Genomic DNA, 19,574 nt, shown 5'->3' with positions numbered 1-19,574 from the left:
CAGCGACTTGGTCTTCACTGCATACTTTTGCCAAATTTTACAAATTCGATACTTTTGCTTCTTCGGAGGCTATTTTTGGGAGAAAGGTTTTGCAAGCAGTGGTGCCTTCCGTTTAAGGTACCTGTCTTGTTCCCTCCCTTCATCCGTGTCCTAAAGCTTTGGTATTGGTATCCCACAAGTAAAGGATGAAGCCGTGGACTGGATACACCTTGCAAGAGAAAACAGAATTTATGCTTACCTGATAAATTACTTTCTCTTGCGGTGTATCCAGTCCACGGCCCGCCCTGGCAATTAAGTCAGGTAAATAATTTTTTTGTTTAAACTACAGTCACCACTGCACCCTATGGTTTCTCCTTTTTCTCCTAACCTTCGGTCGAATGACTGGGGGGTGGAGCTAGAGGGGGAGCTATATGGACAGCTCTGCTGTGTGCTCTCTTTGTCACTTCCTTTAGGGAATGAGAATATCCCACAAGTAAAGGATGAATCCGTGGACTGGATACACCGCAAGAGAAAGTAATTTATCAGGTAAGCATAAATTCTTTTTTTTTCCATCAGGATCTCAAATCATTAAATTTGAAGGTATGGAAATTGAACGCTTAGTACTAAGTCATAGAGGTTTCTCTAACTCAGTGATTAATACTATGTTACAAGCTCGTAAATCTGTTTCTAGAAAGATTTATTATCAAATTTGGAAGACCTACATTTCATGGTGTTCTTTTCATAAATTCTCTTGGCATTCTTTTAGAATTCCTAGAATTTTACAGTTTCTTCAGGATGGTTTGGATAAGGGTTTGTCTGCATGTTCCTTGAAGGGACAAATCTCTGCTCTTTCAGTTTTATTTCACAGAAAGATTGCTAAACTTCCTGATATTCACTGTTTTGTACAGGCTTTAGTTCGTATTAAGCCCGTCATTAAATCAATTTCTCCTCCTTGGAGTCTTAATTTGGTTTTGAAGGCGTTACTGGCTCCTCCGTTTGAGCCTATGCATTCTTTGGACATTAAACTACTTTCTTGGAAAGTGTTTTTCCTTTTGGCCATCTCTTCTGGTAGAAGAGTTTCTGAGCTATCTGCTCTTTCTTGTGAATCTCCTTTTCTGATTTTTCATCAGGATAAGGCGGTTTTGCGGACTTCATTTAAATTTTTACCTAAAGTTGTGAATTCTAACAACATTAGTAGAGAAATTGTTGTCCCTTCCTTGTGTCCTAATCCTAAGAATTATTTGGAAAGATTCTTACATTCTTTGGATGTGGTGAGAGCTTTGAAATATTTTTTTGAAGCTACTAAAGATTTCAGGAAGTCTCTAGTCTATTTGTTATATTTTCTGGTCCTAGGAAAGGTCAGAAGGCCTCTGCTATTTCCTTGGCTTCTTGGTTAAAGCTTTTGATTCATCAAACTTATTTGGAGTCGGGTCAGGCCCCGCCTCAGAGAATTACCGCTCATTCTACTAGATCAGTCTCCACTTCGTGGGCTTTTAAGAATGAAGCTTCAGTTGATCAGATTTGCAAAGCAGCAACTTGGTCCTCTTTGCATACATTTACTAAATTCTTGATGTATTTGCTTCTTCAGAAGCAGTCTTTGGTAGAAAAGTTCTTCAGGCAGCTGTTTCAGTTTGATTCTTCTGCTGTTGTTTTAAGTTTTTCTTTTCATTATGAGAATAACTTTTATTTTGGGTTGTGGATTATTTTTTCAGCGGAAAATGGCTGTTATTTATTTTTATCCCTCCCTTTCTAGTGACTCTTGAGTGGAGTTCCACATCTTGGGTATTGATATCCCATACGTCACTAGCTCATGGACTCTTGCCAATTACATGAAAGAAAGCATAATTTATGTAAGAATTTACCTGATAAATTAATTTCTTTCATATTGGCAAGAGTCCATGAGGCCCACCCTTTTTATGGTGGTTATGATTTTTTTGTTTAAAACACAATTATTTCCAAATTCCTTTGTTGATGCTTTTTACTCCTTTCTTTATCACCCCACTTCTTGGCTATTCATTAAACTGAATTGCGGTGTGGTGAGGGGTGTATTTATAGGCATTTTGCTCATGGACTCTTGCCAATATGAAATAAATGAATTTAATAGGGTAAATTCTTACATAAATTATGTTTTTGTTAAGTGTATCCAGTCCACGGATCATCCATTACTTATGGGATATTAACTCCTCCCCAACAGGAAGTGCAAGAGGATTCACCCAGCAGAGCTGCTATATAGCTCCTTAGTTTCATACCTTCAATCAAAAGTTTGTTATTTTATAATAGCACCGGAGTGTGTTATTCCTTCTCTGGTAGAATTTGAAGAAGAATCTACCTGAGTTTTTCTATGATTTTAGCCGGAGTAGTTAAGATCATATTGCTGTTTCTCGGCCATCTGAGGAGAGGTAAACTTCAGATCAGGGGACAGCGGGCAGATTAATCTGCAAAGAGGTATGTAGCAGCTTATTATTTTCTGACAATGGAATTGATGAGAAAATTCTGCCATACCGATATAATGTAAACTCAGCCTTAAATGCAGTAGCAGCAACTGGTATCAGGCTGTCATGTATGTATATTTTACACTTCAGTATTCTGGGGAATGGCACTTCACTGGAATTATACTGTATGCATAAAACTTTAGCCTAATTTGCAGGGACTAGCAACAGGCTTTTTAATAACACTCAATTTATTAATGTTAAACGTTTTTTGCTGGCATGTAAAATCGTTTAATTTTCTGAGGTACTGGGTGAAAAAATGTTTTGGGCACTATTTTTTTCCACTTGGCAGTCGTTTTATTTAATTTATGACAGTTTACTGATCTCTCTCACTGTTATGTGTGAGGGGGAGGGGCCTTTTTTGGTGCTTTTGCTACACATCAAAAAATTCAGTCAGAAGTTTGTCTTCCCTGCATGATCCGGTTCATCTCTACAGAACTCAGGGGTCTTCAAAACTTGTTTTGAGGGAGGTAATCACTCACAGCAGAGCTGTGAGATTGTAGTTGACTGTGATAAAAAAACGTTTATTTCTGTATTTTTTTTTTTTATTTTTTTTTCTGCTATCAGGGTTAGTTATCCTTTGCTAATGGGAGCAATCCTTTGCTAAAATTGTGTTTTTTACAAAGATTTGATGCTATAACTTTTCAGTTTATTAATTTTCAACTGTCATAACTTTTTCTGTGCTTCTTATAGGCACAGTACGTTTTCATATTATAGTAAATTACTTGAAAAGTATTTCCAAGTTGCTAGTTTATTTGCTAGTGTGTTAAACATGTCTGATTCAGAGGAAGATATCTGTGCTATATGTGCTAAAGCCAAAGTGGAGCCCAATAGAAATTTATGTACTAACTGTATTGATGCTACTTTAAATAAAAGTCAATCTGTACAAATTGAACATATTTCACCAAACAACGAGGGGAGAGTTATGCCGACTAACTCGCCTCACGTGTCAGTACCTGCATCTCCCGCTCGGGAGGTGCGTGATATTGTAGCGCCGAGTACATCTGGGCGGCCATTACAAATCACATTACAGGATATGGCTACTGTTATGACTGAAGTTTTGGCTAAATTACCAGAACTAAGAGGTAAGCGTGATCACTCTGGGGTGAGAACAGAGTGCGCTGATAATATTAGGGCCATGTCAGACACTGCGTCACAATTTGCAGAACATGAGGACGGAGAGCTTCATTCTGCGGGTGACGGTTCTGATCCAAACAAACTGGATTCAGATATTTCAAATTTTAAATTTAAGCTGGAAAACCTCCGTGTATTACTAGGGGAGGTGTTAGCGGCTCTGAATGATTGTAACACAGTTGCAATACCAGAGAAAATGTGTAGGTTGGATAAATATTTTGCGGGTACCCGGCGAGTACTGACGTTTTTCCTATACCTAAGAGACTTACTGAAATTGTTACTAAGGAGTGGGATAGACCCGGTGTGCCGTTCTCACCCCCTCCGATATTTAGAAAGATGTTTCCAATAGACGCCACCACACGGGACTTATGGCAAACGGTCCCTAAGGTAGAGGGAGCAGTTTCTACTTTAGCTAAGCGTACCACTATCCCGGTGGAGGATAGCTGTGCCTTTTCAGATCCAATGGATAAAAAGTTAGAGGGTTACCTTAAGAAAATGTTTGTTCAACAAGGTTTTATATTGCAACCTCTTGCATGCATTGCGCCTGTCACGGCTGCAGCAGCATTTTGGTTTGAGTCTCTGGAAGAGACACTTGAATCAGCTCCATTAGATGAGATTACACACAAGCTTAAAGCCCTTAAGTTAGCTAACTCATTTATTTCAGATGCCGTAGTACATTTAACTAAACTTACGGCTAAGAATTCCGGATTCGCCATTCAGGCACGCAGAGCACTGTGGCTAAAATCCTGGTCAGCTGACGTTACTTCTAAATTGCTTAATATACCTTTCAAAGGGCAGACCTTATTCGGGCCCGGGTTGAAAGAAATTATCGCTGACATTACAGGAGGTAAAGGCCATGCCCTGCCTCAAGACAGAGCCAAACCTAAGGCTAGACAGTCTAATTTTCGTTCCTTTCGTAATTTCAAAGCAGGAGCAGCATGAACTTCCTCTGCACCAAAACAGGAAGGAGCTGTTGCTCGCTACAGACAAGGCTGGAGACCTAACCAGTCCTGGAACAAGGGCAAGCAGGCCAGGAAACCTGCTGCTGCCCCTAAGACAGCATGAATCGAGGGCCCCCGATCCGGGAACGGATCTAGTGGGGGGCAGACTTTCTCTCTTCGCCCAGGCTTGGGCAAGAGATGTCCAGGATCCCTGGGCGTTAGAGATCATATCTCAGGGATACCTTCTAGACTTCAAATTCTCTCCCCCAAGAGGGAGATTTCATCTGTCAAGGTTGTCAACAAACCAAATAAAGAAAGAGGCGTTTCTACGCTGCGTACAAGATCTTTTATTAATGGGAGTGATCCATCCGGTTCCGCGGTCGGAACAAGGACAAGGGTTTTACTCAAATCTGTTTGTGGTTCCCAAAAAAGAGGGAACTTTCAGGCCAATCTTGGATTTAAAGATCCTAAACAAATTCCTAAGAGTTCCATCGTTCAAAATGGAAACTATTCGGACAATTTTACCCATGATCCAAAAGGGTCAGTACATGACCACAGTGGATTTAAAGGATGCTTACCTTCACATACCGATTCACAAAGATCATTACCGGTATCTAAGGTTTGCCTTTCTAGACAGGCATTACCAGTTTGTAGCTCTTCCATTCGGATTGGCTACGGCTCCGAGAATCTTCACAAAGGTTCTGGGTGCTCTTCTGGCGGTACTAAGACCGCGAGGAATTGCGGTAGCTCCGTACCTAGATGACATTCTGATACAAGCTTCAAGCTTTCAAACTGCCAAGTCTCATACAGAGTTAGTACTGGCATTTCTAAGGTCGCATGGATGGAAGGTGAACGAAAAGAAGAGTTCTCTCTTTCCACTCACAAGAGTTCCCTTCTTGGGGACTCTTATAGATTCTGTAGAAATTAAGATTTACCTGACAGAAGACAGGTTAACAAAGCTTCAAAATGCATGCCGTGTCCTTCATTCCATTCAACACCCGTCAGTAGCTCAATGCATGGAGGTGATCGGCTTAATGGTAGCAGCAATGGACATAGTACCCTTTGCACGTCTACATCTCAGACCGCTGCAATTGTGCATGCTAAGTCAGTGGAATGGGGATTACTTAGACTTGTCCCCTACTCTGAATCTGGATCAAGAGACCAGAAATTCTCTTCTATGGTGGCTTTCTCGGCCACATCTGTCCAGGGGGATGCCATTCAGCAGGCCGGACTGGACAATTGTAACAACAGACGCCAGCCTACTAGGTTGGGGCGCTGTCTGGAATTCTCTGAAGGCTCAGGGACAATGGAATCAGGAGGAGAGTCTCCTACCAATAAACATTCTGGAATTGAGAGCAGTTCTCAATGCCCTTCTGGCTTGGCCCCAGTTAACAACTCGGGGGTTCATCAGGTTTCAGTCGGACAACATCACGACTGTAGCTTACATCAACCATCAGGGAGGGACAAGAAGCTCCCTAGCAATGATGGAAGTATCAAAGATAATTCGCTGGGCAGAGTCTCACTCTTGCCACCTGTCAGCAATCCACATCCCGGGAGTGGAGAACTGGGAGGCGGATTTCTTAAGTCATCAGACTTTTCATCCGGGGGAGTGGGAACTTCATCCGGAGGTCTTTGCCCAAATACTTCGACGTTGGGGCAAACCAGAGATAGATCTCATGGCGTCTCGACAGAACGCCAAGCTTCCTCGTTACGGGTCCAGATCCAGGGATCCGGGAGCGGTTCTGATAGATGCTTTGACAGCACCTTGGACCTTCGGGATGGCTTATGTGTTTCCACCCTTCCCGATGCTTCCTCGATTGATTGCCAGAATCAAACAGGAGAGAGCATCAGTGATTCTAATAGCGCCTGCATGGCCACGCAGGACTTGGTATGCAGATCTAGTGGACATGTCATCCTGTCCACCTTGGTCGCTACCTCTGAAACAGGACCTTCTGATCCAGGGTCCCTTCAAACATCAAAATCTAATTTCTCTGAAGCGGACTGCTTGGAAATTGAACGCTTGATTTTATCAAAACGTGGTTTTTCTGAGTCAGTTATTGATACCTTAATACAGGCTAGGAAGCCTGTTACCAGAAAGATTTACCATAAGATATGGCGCAAATACTTATATTGGTGCGAATCCAAGAGTTACTCATGGAGTAAGGTTAGGATTCCGAGGATATTGTCTTTTCTACAAGAAGGTTTAGAAAAGGGTTTATCCGCTAGTTCCTTAAAGGGACAGATTTCAGCTCTGTCCATTCTTTTACACAAACGTCTGTCAGAAGTTCCAGACGTTCAAGCTTTTTGTCAGGCTTTAGCTAGGATCAAGCCTGTGTTTAAAACTGTTGCTCCACCATGGAGTTTGAACTTAGTTCTTAATGTTTTACAGGGGGTTCCGTTTGAACCCCTTCATTCCATTGATATCAAGTTGTTATCTTGGAAAGTTCTGTTTTTAATGGCGATTTCCTCGGCTCGAAGAGTCTCTGAGTTATCTGCCTTACATTGTGATTCTCCTTATCTGATTTTTCATTCAGACAAGGTAGTTCTGCGTACTAAACCTGGGTTCCTACCTAAGGTGGTCACTAACAGGAATATCAATCAAGAGATTGTGGTTACATCTTTGTGTCCTAATCCTTCTTCGAAAAAGGAACGTCTGCTACACAATCTAGATGTAGTCCGTGCCCTGAAATTTTATCTACAGGCAACTAAGGATTTTCGACAAACGTCTTCCCTGTTTGTCGTTTATTCTGGTCAGAGGAGAGGTCAAAAAGCTTCGGCTACCTCTCTCTCCTTTTGGCTTCGTAGCATAATACGGTTAGCCTATGAGACTGCTGGACAGCAGCCTCCTGAAAGAATTACAGCACATTCTACTAGAGCTGTGGCTTCCACTTGGGCCTTTAAGAATGAGGCTTCTGTTGAACAGATTTGCAAGGCTGCAACTTGGTCTTCTCTTCATACTTTTTCCAAATTTTACAAATTTGACACTTTTGCTTCTTCGGAGGCTGTTTTTGGGAGAAAGGTTCTTCAGGCAGTGGTTCCTTCCGTATAAAGAGCCTGCCTGTCCCTCCCGTCATCCGTGTACTTTAGCTTTGGTATTGGTATCCCATAAGTAATGGATGATCCGTGGACTGGATACACTTAACAAGAGAAAACATAATTTATGCTTACCTGATAAATTTATTTCTCTTGTAGTGTATCCAGTCCACGGCCCGCCCTGTCACTTTAAGGCAGGTAATTTTTCCATTAAACTACAGTCACCACTGTACCCTATGGTTTTCCTTTCTCTGCATGTTTTCGGTCGAATGACTGGTAATGGCAGTTAGGGGAGGAGCTATATAGCAGCTCTGCTGGGTGAATCCTCTTGCACTTCCTGTTGAGGAGGAGTTAATATCCCATAAGTGGACTGGATACACTACAAGAGAAATAAATTTATCAGGTAAGCATAAATTATGTTTTTCTTTCATGTAATTAGCAAGAGTCCATGAGCTAGTGACGTATAGGATATACATTCCTACCAGGAGGGGCAAAGTTTCCCAAACCTTAAAATGCCTATAAATACACCCCTCACCACACCCACAATTCAGTTTTACAAACTTTGCCTCCCATGGAGGTGGTGAAGTAAGTTTGTGCTAGATTTCTACGTTGATATGCACTTCGCAGCAGGCTGAAACCCGGTTTTCCTCTCAGAGTGCAGTGAATGTCAGAGGGATGTGAAGAGAGTATTGCCTATTTGAATACCATGGTCTTTCAGTACTGGTTTGGCTATCTACTATATGTAGATGAGTGTCTTAGGGTAAGTAAGTCTTATTTCTATTTATGACACTCAAAGCTATGGTTGGGCACTTTATATGTAAAGTTCTAAATATATGTGTTTAAACTTATATTTGCCATGATTCAGGATAATCAGTATTCCTTCATTCAGACTGTCAGTTTAATTTTTTTGGGAAAATGCATATAAATTTTATTTTTCTTACCTTAAAATTTTCAATTTACTTTTTTTCAAAAATTGCGGGCTGTTAGGCTCGCGGGTGCAGAAAATGCTTCTATTTATTGCGTCATTTTTGGCGCAAGACTTTTTTTTTGGCGCAAAAATTAGTCATTTCCGGCGTCATAGTTTGCGCCGGAAGTTTTCACGTAATTGCGTCATTTTTTGACGTATGTGTATTGCGGACTTTTTTTGGTGCCAAAAAATATGGGCGTCATTCTTGGCACCAAAATATGTGGGCGTTATACTTGGCGCCAAAAATGTGGGCGTCATACTTGGCGCCAGTTTTTTTCACATTATTTCAGTCTCACTTTTTAGTTGCTTCTGGTTTTCTAGAGGCTTGTTTTTCATTTTGCATTTTTTCCCATTCCTGAAACTGCCATTTAAGGAATTTGATAATTTTGCTTTATATGTTGTTTTTTCTTTTACATATTGCAAGATGTCACTACCTGACCCTGGATCAGAATCTACTTCTGGAAAAGCGCTGCCTGATGTCGGTTCTACCAAAGCTAAGTACATTTGTTGTAAACTTTTGGTAACTGTTCCTACGGCTGTAGTTTTGTTAGTTGTCATGATAAGCTATCAAACGCAGATAGCATTTCCATTAGTAATAATCCATTACCTGTTGTTGTTCCTTCAACATCTAATGTTCAGGATGTTCCTGTTAATGTTAAAGAATTTGTTTCTAATTCTATTTGGAAGGCTCTGTCTGTTGTTCCTCCTTCTAGTAAACGTAAGAGGTCTTTTAAAACTTCACATATTTCCAATGAATTTTTAAATGACCGCCATAATTCTGACTTATCTATTTCTGATGAGGATCTATCTGGTTCAGAAGATTCTACCTCAGATATTGACACTGATAAATCTTCATATTTGTTTAAGATGGAGTTTATTCGTTCTTTACTTAAAGAAGTGTTGATTGCATTAGATATGGAGGAGTCTAGTCCTCTTGATATTAAAACTAATAAGCGTTTAAATTCAGTTTTTAAACCTCATGTAGCTATTCCAGAAGTTTTTCCAGTTCCTGATGCTATTTCAGAAGTAATTTCTAGGGAATGGAATAGTCTGGGTACTTCATTTACTCCTTCTCCAAGGTTTAAGAAATTGTACCCTTTGCCATCTGATAGATTAGAGTTTTGGGAGAAAATCCCCAAAGTTGATGGGGCTATCTCTACTCTTGCTAAACGTACTACTATTCCTACGGCAGATAGTACTTTGTTTAAAGATCCTTTAGATAGGAAGCTTGAATCCTTTCTAAGGAAGGCTTATTTATGTTCAGGTAATCTTCTTAGACCTGCTATTTCTTTGGCTGAAGTTGCTGCAGCTTCAACTTTCTGGTTGGAGGCTTTAGCGCAACAAGTGTCAGACCATAATGCTTATAGCATTGTTAAACTTCTTCAACATGCTAATAACTTTGTTTGTGATGCCATTTTTGATATAATTAGAATTGATGTCAGGAATATGTCTTTAGCTATTTTAGCCAGAAGAGCTTTATGGCTTAAGTCTTGGAATGCAGATATGACTTCTAAGTCAACTTTGCTTTCTCTTTCTTTCCAAGGTAGTAAATTAGTTGGTTCTCAGTTAGACTCAATAATTTCAACTGTTACTGGGGGGAAGGGAGCCTTTTTGCCTCAGGATAAAAAAATCTAAGGGTAAATATAGGGCTACTAATTGTTTTCGTTCCTTTCGTCAGAATAAGGAACAAACGCCTGACCCTTCCCCTAAAGGAACAGTTTCCGTTTGGAAACCTTCTTCAGTCTGGAATAAATCCAAGCCTTTTAGAAAGTCAAAACCAGCTCCCAAATCTGCATGAAGGTGCGGTCCTCATTCCAGCACAGCTGGTAGGGGGCAGGTTACGATTTTTCAAAGCTGTCTGGATCAATTAGATTCAAAGTCTTTGGATTCAGAGCATTGTTTCACAAGGGTACAGAATAGGTTTCAAGGTAAGACCACCTGTGAGAAGATTCTTTCACGCATTCCAGTAAACCCAGTAAAGGCTCAAGCGTTTCTGAAATGTGTTTCAGACCTGGAGTCAACTGGGGTAATTGTGCCAGTTCCAGTTCTGGAACAGGGCCTAGGGTTTTATTCAAATCTGTTCATTGTTCCAAAGAAAGAGAATTCTTTCAGACCAATTCTGGATCTAAAAATATTGAATCGTTATGTAAGGATACCAACATTCAAAATGGTGACTATAAGGACTATTCTGCCTTTTGTTCAGCAAGGGCATTATATGTCCACAATAGATTTACAGGATGCATATCTTCATATTCCAATTCATCCGGACCACTATCAGTTCCTGAGATTCTCTTTTCTAGACTAGCATTACCAGTTTGTTGCCCTTCCTTTTGGCCTAGCAACAGCTCCAAGGATCTTTTAGAAGGTTCTCGGTGCCCTTCTCTCTGTAATCAGGGAGCAGGGTATTGCGGTATTTCCTTATTTGGATGATATCTTGGTACTTTCTCAGTCTTTACATTCTGCAGAATCTCACATGAATAAACTTGTGTTGTTTCTTCAAAGACATGGTTGGAGGATCAATTTACCAAAGAGTTCCTTGATTCCTCAGACAAGGGTAACCTTTTTGGGTTTCCAAATAGATTCAGTGTCCATGACTTTGTCTCTGACAGAGAAAAGACGTCTGAAATTGGTTTCAGCTTGTCGAAACCTTCAGTCTCAATATTTCCATTCGGTAGCTTTGTGCATGGAAATTTTATGTCTCATGACTGCTGCATCGGACGCGATCCCGTTTGCTAGTTTTCACTTGAGACCTCTCCAGCTTTGTATGCTGAATCAATGGTGCAGGGATTATACAAAGATATCACAATTAATATCCTTAAATCCCAATGTTCGATCTTCTCTGACTTGGTGGTTGGATCACCATCGTTTAGTTCAAGGGGCCTCTTTTGTTCGTCCAACCTGGACTGTGATCTCAACAGATGCAAGTCTTTCAGGTTGGGGAGCTGTATGGGGATCTCTGACAGCGCAGGGGGTTTGGGAATCTCAGGAGGCGAGATTACCAATCAACATTTTGGAACTCTGTGCGATTTTCAGAGCTCTTCAGTTCTGGCCTCTTCTAAAGAGAGAATCGTTTATTTGTTTTCAGACAGACAATGTCACAACCGTGGCATATGTCAATCATCAAGGGGGGACTCACAGTCCTCAGGCTATGAAAGAAGTATCTTGGATACTTGTTTGGGCGGAATCCAGCTCCTGTCTAGTTTCTGCGGTTCACATCCCAGGTATAGACAATTGGGAAGCGGATTATCTCAGTCGCCAGACGTTACATCCGGGCGAATGGTCTCTTCACTCAGAGGTATTTCTTCAGATTGTTCAAATCTGGGGACTTCCAGAAATGGATCTGATGGCCTCTCATCTAAACAAGAAACTTCCCAGGTATCTGTCCAGATCCAGGCATCCTCAGGCGGAAGCGGTGGACGCGTTGTCACTTCCTTGGAATTATCAACCTGCTTATATCTTTCCCCCTCTAGTTCTTCTTCCAAAAGTGATTTCCAAAATCCTAATGGAGCATTCGTTTGTACTGCTGGTGGCTCCAGCATGGCCACACAGGTTTTGGTATGCGAATCTCGTTCGGATGGCCAGTTGCCAACCTTGACACTTCTGTTAAGACCAGACCTTCTATTTCAAGGCCCATTTTTCCATCAGGATCTCAAATCATTAAATTTGAAGGTATGGAGATTGAACGCTTAATACTTAGTCATAGAGGTTTCTCTGACTCAGTGATTCATACTATGTTACAGGCTCGTAAATCTGTGTCTAGAAAGATCTATTACCGAGTCTGGAAGACTTACATTTCTTGGTGTTCTTCTCATAAATTCTCTTGGCATTCTTTTAGAATTCCTAGAATTTTACAGTTTCTTCAGGATGGTTTGGAAAAAGGTTTGTCTGCAAGTTCCTTGAAGGGACAAATCTCTGCTCTTTCTGTTCTTTTTCACAGAAAGATTGCTAATCATCCTGATAGTCATTGTTTTGGATATTAAATTACTTTCCTGGAAAGTTTTGTTCCTTTTGGCCATCTCTTCTGCTAGAAGAGTTTCTGAGTTATCTGCTCTTTCTTGTGAATCTCCTTTTCTGATTTTTCATCAGGATAAGGCGGTGTTGCGGACTTCATTTAATTTTTTACCTAAAGTTGTGAATTCTAACAACATTAGTAGAGAAATTGTTGTCCCTTCATTGTGTCCTAATCCTAAGAATTCTCTGGAGAGATCTTTACATTCTTTGAATGTAGTAAGAGCTTTGAAATATTATGTTGAAGCTACTAAAGATTTCAGAAAGATTCTAGTCTATTTGTTATCTTTTCTGGTTCTAGGAAAGGTCAGAAGGCTTCTGCCATTTCTTTGGCGTCTTGGTTAAAGTCTTTGATTCATCATGCTTATGTAGAGTCGGGTAAATCCCCGCCTCAAAGGTTTACGGCTCATTCTACTAGGTCAGTTTCTACTTCCTGGGCTTTTAGGAATGAAGCCTCTGTTGATCAGATTTGCAAAGCAGCAACTTGGTCTTTTTTGCATACTTTTACAAAATTCTATCATTTTGATGTTTTCTCTTCTTCTGAAGCAGTTTTTGGTAGAAAAGTACTTCAGGCAGCTGTTTCAGTTTGATTCTTCTGCTTATAATTTCAGATTTTTTCATTATAAGATTAAAACTTTTTGATTTGGGTTGTGGATTATTTTTTCAGCGGAATTGGCTATCTTTATTTTATCCCTCCCTCTCTAGTGACTTTTGCGTGGAAGTTCCACATCTTGGGTATCTGCTATCCCATACGTCACTAGCTCATGGACTCTTGCTAATTACATGAAAGAAAACATAATTTATGTAAGAACTTACCTGATAAATTCATTTCTTTCATATTTGCAAGAGTCCATGAGGCCCACCCTTTTTGTGGTGGTTATGATTTTTTTGTATAAAGCACAATTATTCCAATTCCTTATTTTTGATGCTTTCGCTTCTTTCTTATCACCCCACTTCTTGGCTATTCGTTAAACTGAATTGTGGGTGTGGTGAGGGGTGTATTTATAGGCATTTTAAGGTTTGGGAAACTTTGGCCCTCCTGGTAGGAATGTATATCCCATACGTCACTAGCTCATGGACTCTTGCTAATATGAAAGAAATGAATTTATCAGGTAAGTTCTTATATAAATTATGTTATTTTACTGGGCTGTAACGCTGGTCACCAGTAACGGATCACGTCGCTCCCCTGGGATCACCCCAAAACCACCACCTCTGTGTCCTGGTACTGTGGCTGCTATGGCCGGTGCAAGCTACATAGCTGCCGGTTGTCAGGTATAGGAAGGACCCTCTGGCAGAGCTACCCAGTCAGGGTAGCAAGAGTCTGTGACAGGTTGGTATCCTGAATACTGGTGCTGTCTAGTATCAGGGTGGGCTACTGGCTGTAATCATTTGGCAGCTACACAGCTGCAGTCAGCAGGGAGGAAGCGGGACGCCTCTTAGTGGAGCTACCCAGTCGGGGTTGCCGGGGTATCCGTCACAATGGGTATATATAGAGGGTAAAGAAAGAAGGAAGCAAGAGGTGAGGGAGATTGGGGAAGAAGAAAATAAAAGCGATGTACAGGTAATACCTTTTATAGTTAACTAATAGTGGATACAATTGCAAGCTTTCAGGACACTGAAGTCCCAAGGAGAATGAAGATAGAGGAAAAATAATGGGCAGAGAGACATAAGGGAGAGCATGAAAAGCGAGATTGAAGGAAGGAGGATGTGTAGAGAGTAAATTTAAGAGACAGAGAGATAGTGAATAGAAAGAGTGAGATGGAGAAAAATAGGAAAAGGGGCAGAAAAAGAGAGAGAGGGGATTGGGATAGTGCAGAGAAAGAATATAGCTAGTAGAGGAAATTCATATTCTTACAGAGTTCATAGGAAGTTCACAGCCTTACAGACAGGATTATCCTCTGGAGCGCCCTCAAACAGGCTATACCATGCTCCCTGCTTCTCTTCAAGCAGTGTGTGGCTAATTCTCACATCATCAGATTGTTCAGTTGATCACACTAGTCTCTACTCTCCTCCTTTCATTCACACCTGCATATGTCTATTTGCCGTGTGTGATTCACACGGTGCACCATAACTGCCCCGCATGGTACTCATGTTTTGAGACACTAAGGAGACAACAGGGGAGGTATTTAGAAATGCAGGATACAAGGGTGCGCAATAACTCTCCTTTTGCAGCACTGCATTTTGGAACATGTAGTCCCCAGTTAAACAGTAGTAACTGACACCTCCTATACTTCTATGTCAATATGCCATACACATGCCACACATAAAAAAATATCCCCATAAGAAGATATAGACGCTCTGTGAGGCCTCTGTTTAAGAGAGGCCTTAGGCGACCTTTTGCCTAATGGTAGAGCCGCCTATGTCTAGCAGTACTTTAAAGATATATTTCAAACTTTTGCAGGGGTTAAACATATAGATTTTGAGGATTTATATTGATAAGTTGACATAAAGAGAAAGGGGAGTAGCTACTTTTTACGTCTAGGGTATTTTTCCTATTCAAGTAGCCACAAGACTATATCTACCAGAACTGATACGTTGGTTCCATTACAAGTTTGAATAAATGATTCTATGTGTAAGGATATATCTAGTTTTATTTGTTCATACTGCTCTAATAAGTATTGTATTTTGCTTTACAGGTTGAAGTTGACTGGGATAAAATCAAGACTAAAATTCAGATGGAGCTCCTTAAAGAGCAAGAAAGAGCTTCAAACGGGTCATCAGCTCCCATTATTAGCAGCATCTCTGCACAGCATTGATCTTCTTTATTTTTTATTTTTTTATGTAGTATTCATATATATCCTTTAATTTGCCAACCTCACATTACAAATAGTTTTATATGCTATAGAATTAGTATGAAATATTAAAGGGACAGTCTACCTGATTTTTTTTTATTGTTTAAAAAGATAGCTAATGTCCTTTCTACCCATTCATCAGCTTTGCATAAACACTATTTTTTTATTAATATACTTTGTAATCTCAAAGATTGCATGTTTTACGTCCCTGTCGGCCACCTCTTATCCGAGTGCTTTTCTTTAGCTTTTAACAACAGTGCCAGTTAATGTGAGCCATATAGATAATTCAGTGGAGAATGATAATGTTTATAGAAGAACTAGCACTAATTGGCTAAAATGCAAGATTGTAAAAAGCTCTGAGATAAAGGGCAGTCTACAGGGGCTTAGATACATGTAATTATAAAGTATATTAAAATAACAGTCTTGGTTATGCAAAACTAGGAAATAAGTAAAAGGGATTATCTATCTTTTTAAACAATTAAACAGTTTTCAAGTAGACTGTCACTTTAAAAAGAAATTATTTATTCTTTTTACACTAATATTAAAGAGTTTATTTTTCACAATCTTTTTTTTTTTTTACACAGTCTCTACGTAAAGAAATACTTTATTATCTTGAATATATTTCCTTTGCTGTATACTTTTTCCTGATTGCTGAAGTAGTGTATTTCTTTAACATTTTATCTTGACAGCAAAATAAGATAAATTCCAAAACTATGTGCAGAATTATATAACATTATTTTTTAGGTTTACTGTCCCTTTAGTTAGAATTTTAAAAAGGGAAATTACTTAAAATAATAAACAAAAACATAAAAAAATACTCCATATTATTCCTTAAAGAAATCCAAAGCGTTATATTTGAGCCAAAATAATAAACATTGAGCAATAATACTCCAAAGGATTTTCACAAAACTGTGTATAATTCAGAATTAAAACTAGTACCAGGTATCTGAATGTAATCTGTAGTCCGTATACCTCGGATGCTTTATAGGAACAGTCTAGTCAAAATTAAACTTCCATGATTAAGATAGGCCATGCAATTTTTTTAAACAACTTTCCTATTTACTTTTATCATCAAATTTGCTTTGTTCGTTTTGTGTTCTTTGTTTAAAACTAACCCTAGGTGGGCCCATATGCTAATTTCTAAGCCTTTGAAGGCCGCATCTTTTCTCAGTGGATTTTGACAGTTTTCACATCTAGACTACGCTAGTTCAAGTGTGTAATATAGATAACATTGTGCTCACTCCCTTATGAGTCAGCACTGATTGACTAAAATGCAAGTCTTTCAAAAGAAGGGAAAAAAAAGGGGTCAGTCTGCAGAGGCTTAGATACAAGGTAATCACAGAGGTAAAAAGTATAATAATGTAACCGTGTTGGTTATGCAAAATCGGGGAATGGGTAATTAAGGGATTATCTATCTTTTTAAACAATACAAATTCTTGAGTAGACTGTCCCTTTAAGCATTATATTATTTGATACTACAAAAAGAAGTGATAACATCTGAGGCACAGACTTTACTCTTGTCATCAAATGTATAGTAGCTGCATACCTTTCTATAAAATCAGCCATACAAAAGTTATGTTTTTTTATCTAATACATACATGTGTTTTATATCTGAAATATTTTTGTTAGATATGTATTTTCAGTATGAAGACAGATGTTATATATTTCAGACAACATTGGTATTCATTAATGTTTATGTAAAATAGAAGTTTAAAAAGTTATTTTATCAAGTATAACATTTCATTAGTCATATTTATTATGTAATATTTATTTTGCTCTTTTGTAATTAATGTATCAAATAAATATTTTGTAACTTTAATCAGTGTTATTTCTTTTGTTTCATAGATCTATTATTTTGAAAGTAGAGATAAAAAAAGACAAAAATGCACCATGTTCATACTTTTTTTTTTTTAATTCTGTGATATATTTTAAAAGTTTCTCTCATTGGAAAATAATTTAAAAAAAATAAAATTTTTCCCTGCTGATTTGCTGTCATTTGGTCGTATTTCCTTGTCTAGTAAGGTTGCTAGTTGTTAACTTACTGCTATATTTGCACCTGTTCTTGATGTATCAAGCTACGGCGGACAGGGGTGCACATACGTGCCCCTGTCCGCCGCAGCTCGCCTCTGGCAGGTTGAATTTCCAATGCTGGAATTCAGCATTGTACAAGAGCTCTATTTTGCACTCGCGTGCAATCTCGCCCCTGCCTGCGCACAGCCAATTACGCGCGGGCAGGAGCTGTCCGACCGGGGAGATTGAAATTTGCCACCTAAGAGGTGGCGAAAGGTTAGGGAAGCAGTGGTCTGATGACTGCTGCTTGTTAAATATGGTCTGCAGGTTCTCTTGTGAGAACCTGCACTCGTAGGGCATTGAAGGCTGGCGAAAGCCTTTGATAAATCGACCCCTTAGTGTGGGGCCTTTGCTGCTGATATTAAGGTGTGTGCTGTGATGGATTTGCTATATGTAGGTTGGAGGGTAAAAATGTATTTAACAAAAAGATGTGTGATATTCAGCACTGGAGTTGAACTATTAATATATGGATAGTATATGAGAAAAATTGTGTATTATGTCATCAAATAAAGCCCAAATATATAGGTAGTTAAGAATTTAAGAGAAACTAACTACAGATGAAAGTCCTTCATACGGTTACCAACTGGTACAAATTGGATAAGCCAGTGGAGGACAACAGTCTTAGGCACTCACCCATGTGATGATCGATATATTATCAGATTGTAGGTCTCAAGATCCTTAGAGCAACTGAGCACAGCTGTAGTTAAACCGGAATCTCCCTCTCAGTTTGAAAGTGGACAAAACTGTGAAAAGAAGCAGACACAGCGCAGCTTCGACTCAAGGTAGTTTATTACACAAAAAGTGCATGCAGAAAACAACTGATTGCGCTTACTTGTGTAATAAACTACCTTGAGTCAGAGCTGCGCTGTGTCTGCTTCTTTTTACAAGTAAAAATGTATTTGCAGATTTAGTATATGGGTTTTAATTCCATTCATATGAAAGAAATACCGATCACAAATCATCACATGGTATATATTTCCTATCCACCAGGAGGAAGTAAAATAATAAAAAATCCAGAGCTTTGCTCTACCCCATCTCCCAACACTTACGCTTCCAATTAGGTCTTGCCTCCAGAAAGGAGAAGGTGCTTCAGTCTTCATGTCATTGATGGACATGGACAGAGGGGTCAACCGTAAGTGAGAAATATCCAAGTGAAAGATGTCAAATGTCATGTAACAGCCATCAGCGAATCACAAAATTTATATATGTATACCTTGTGCACTTGTCCAGTACGAACTCTGTGGCACTTGCTTAGCATCTGTTTTACAGCCCCATTCTCAAGGTACCAGTTATGTGTATATTACCCCATATTGCACCAGATTCCAAGTCTCATTTGCAGTTATCAGTTTCTGAAGCAATTGCGGCACTGTCGATGGCAAGTAAGTATAAGCGCAAATATAAGAATATTTCTTCTTCATCCGTGGGCAGTACTCCTGCTGGTCCCTCGAAGACCAAACAGTTAGAGGTTTCTAAGGCTAAAAGGTCTTTTTGCAGCTCAGAAGGCAAGTTTTCCTCAGATTAATCTTCCTCTGACTCAGACAAGGATCCAGAGGACATTACTTTTCAATTCAAGATGTCCAGGAGTCTAAAACAGTTGTGGATAAACTGGTTCAGAAATTAGACCTTGTTTTGAGACCTAAGTCTAGGGCTCCAGAAACTTACCCTGTACCATCATTGGTTTCAAAAATTATTGCTAAGGATTGTGATAAGGCAGGAGTTATTTTCACTTCTCCCACCTTTAAGAAGCTTTTTTTCCTGTCCCTGAGTCTAATTTGGAATTATGGGGGATTATTCCTAACGTTGACAGTGCTATATCCACTCTATCCAAACAAACTACTATCCGTCTGGAGGATATTACTTCATTCAGAGAACCAATGTATAGAAAACTGGAAGTTTATCTTAGAAAGACATTTCTTTCATGTAATTAGCAAGAGTCCATGAGCTAGTGACGTATGGGATATACATTCCTACCAGGAGGGGCAAAGTTTCCCAAACCTCAAAATGCCTATAAATACACCCCTCACCACACCCACAAATCAGTTTTTACAAACTTTGCCTCCTATGGAGGTGGTGAAGTAAGTTTGTGCTAGATTCTACGTTGATATGCGCTCCGCAGCAGGTTGGAGCCCGGTTTTCCTCTCAGCGTGCAGTGAATGTCAGA

The 19,574-nt window shown here is 39.5% G+C and overlaps 1 protein-coding gene across 1 annotated transcript in view; it reads left to right on the top strand.

The window, feature by feature from the left end:
- The window catches only part of IFT80 (intraflagellar transport 80), a 674,979-nt gene extending 657,817 nt beyond the window's left edge, over positions 1–17,162 (top strand). The window contains exon 18 of the mRNA XM_053711799.1: positions 15,188–17,162. Within this exon, the coding sequence (XP_053567774.1) occupies positions 15,188–15,307 (120 nt within the window). The 3' untranslated portion in view covers positions 15,308–17,162. The remainder of the gene's footprint in view (positions 1–15,187) is intronic.
- The last annotated feature ends 2,412 nt before the right edge of the window (positions 17,163–19,574 follow it).

This window comes from Bombina bombina, chromosome 4 (genome assembly GCF_027579735.1).
Source record: "Bombina bombina isolate aBomBom1 chromosome 4, aBomBom1.pri, whole genome shotgun sequence".
In the NCBI taxonomy this organism is placed as follows: domain Eukaryota; kingdom Metazoa; phylum Chordata; class Amphibia; order Anura; family Bombinatoridae; genus Bombina; species Bombina bombina.
Note: the sequence above shows the minus strand (reverse complement) of the source record. Positions and strands in the feature narration are given on the sequence as shown.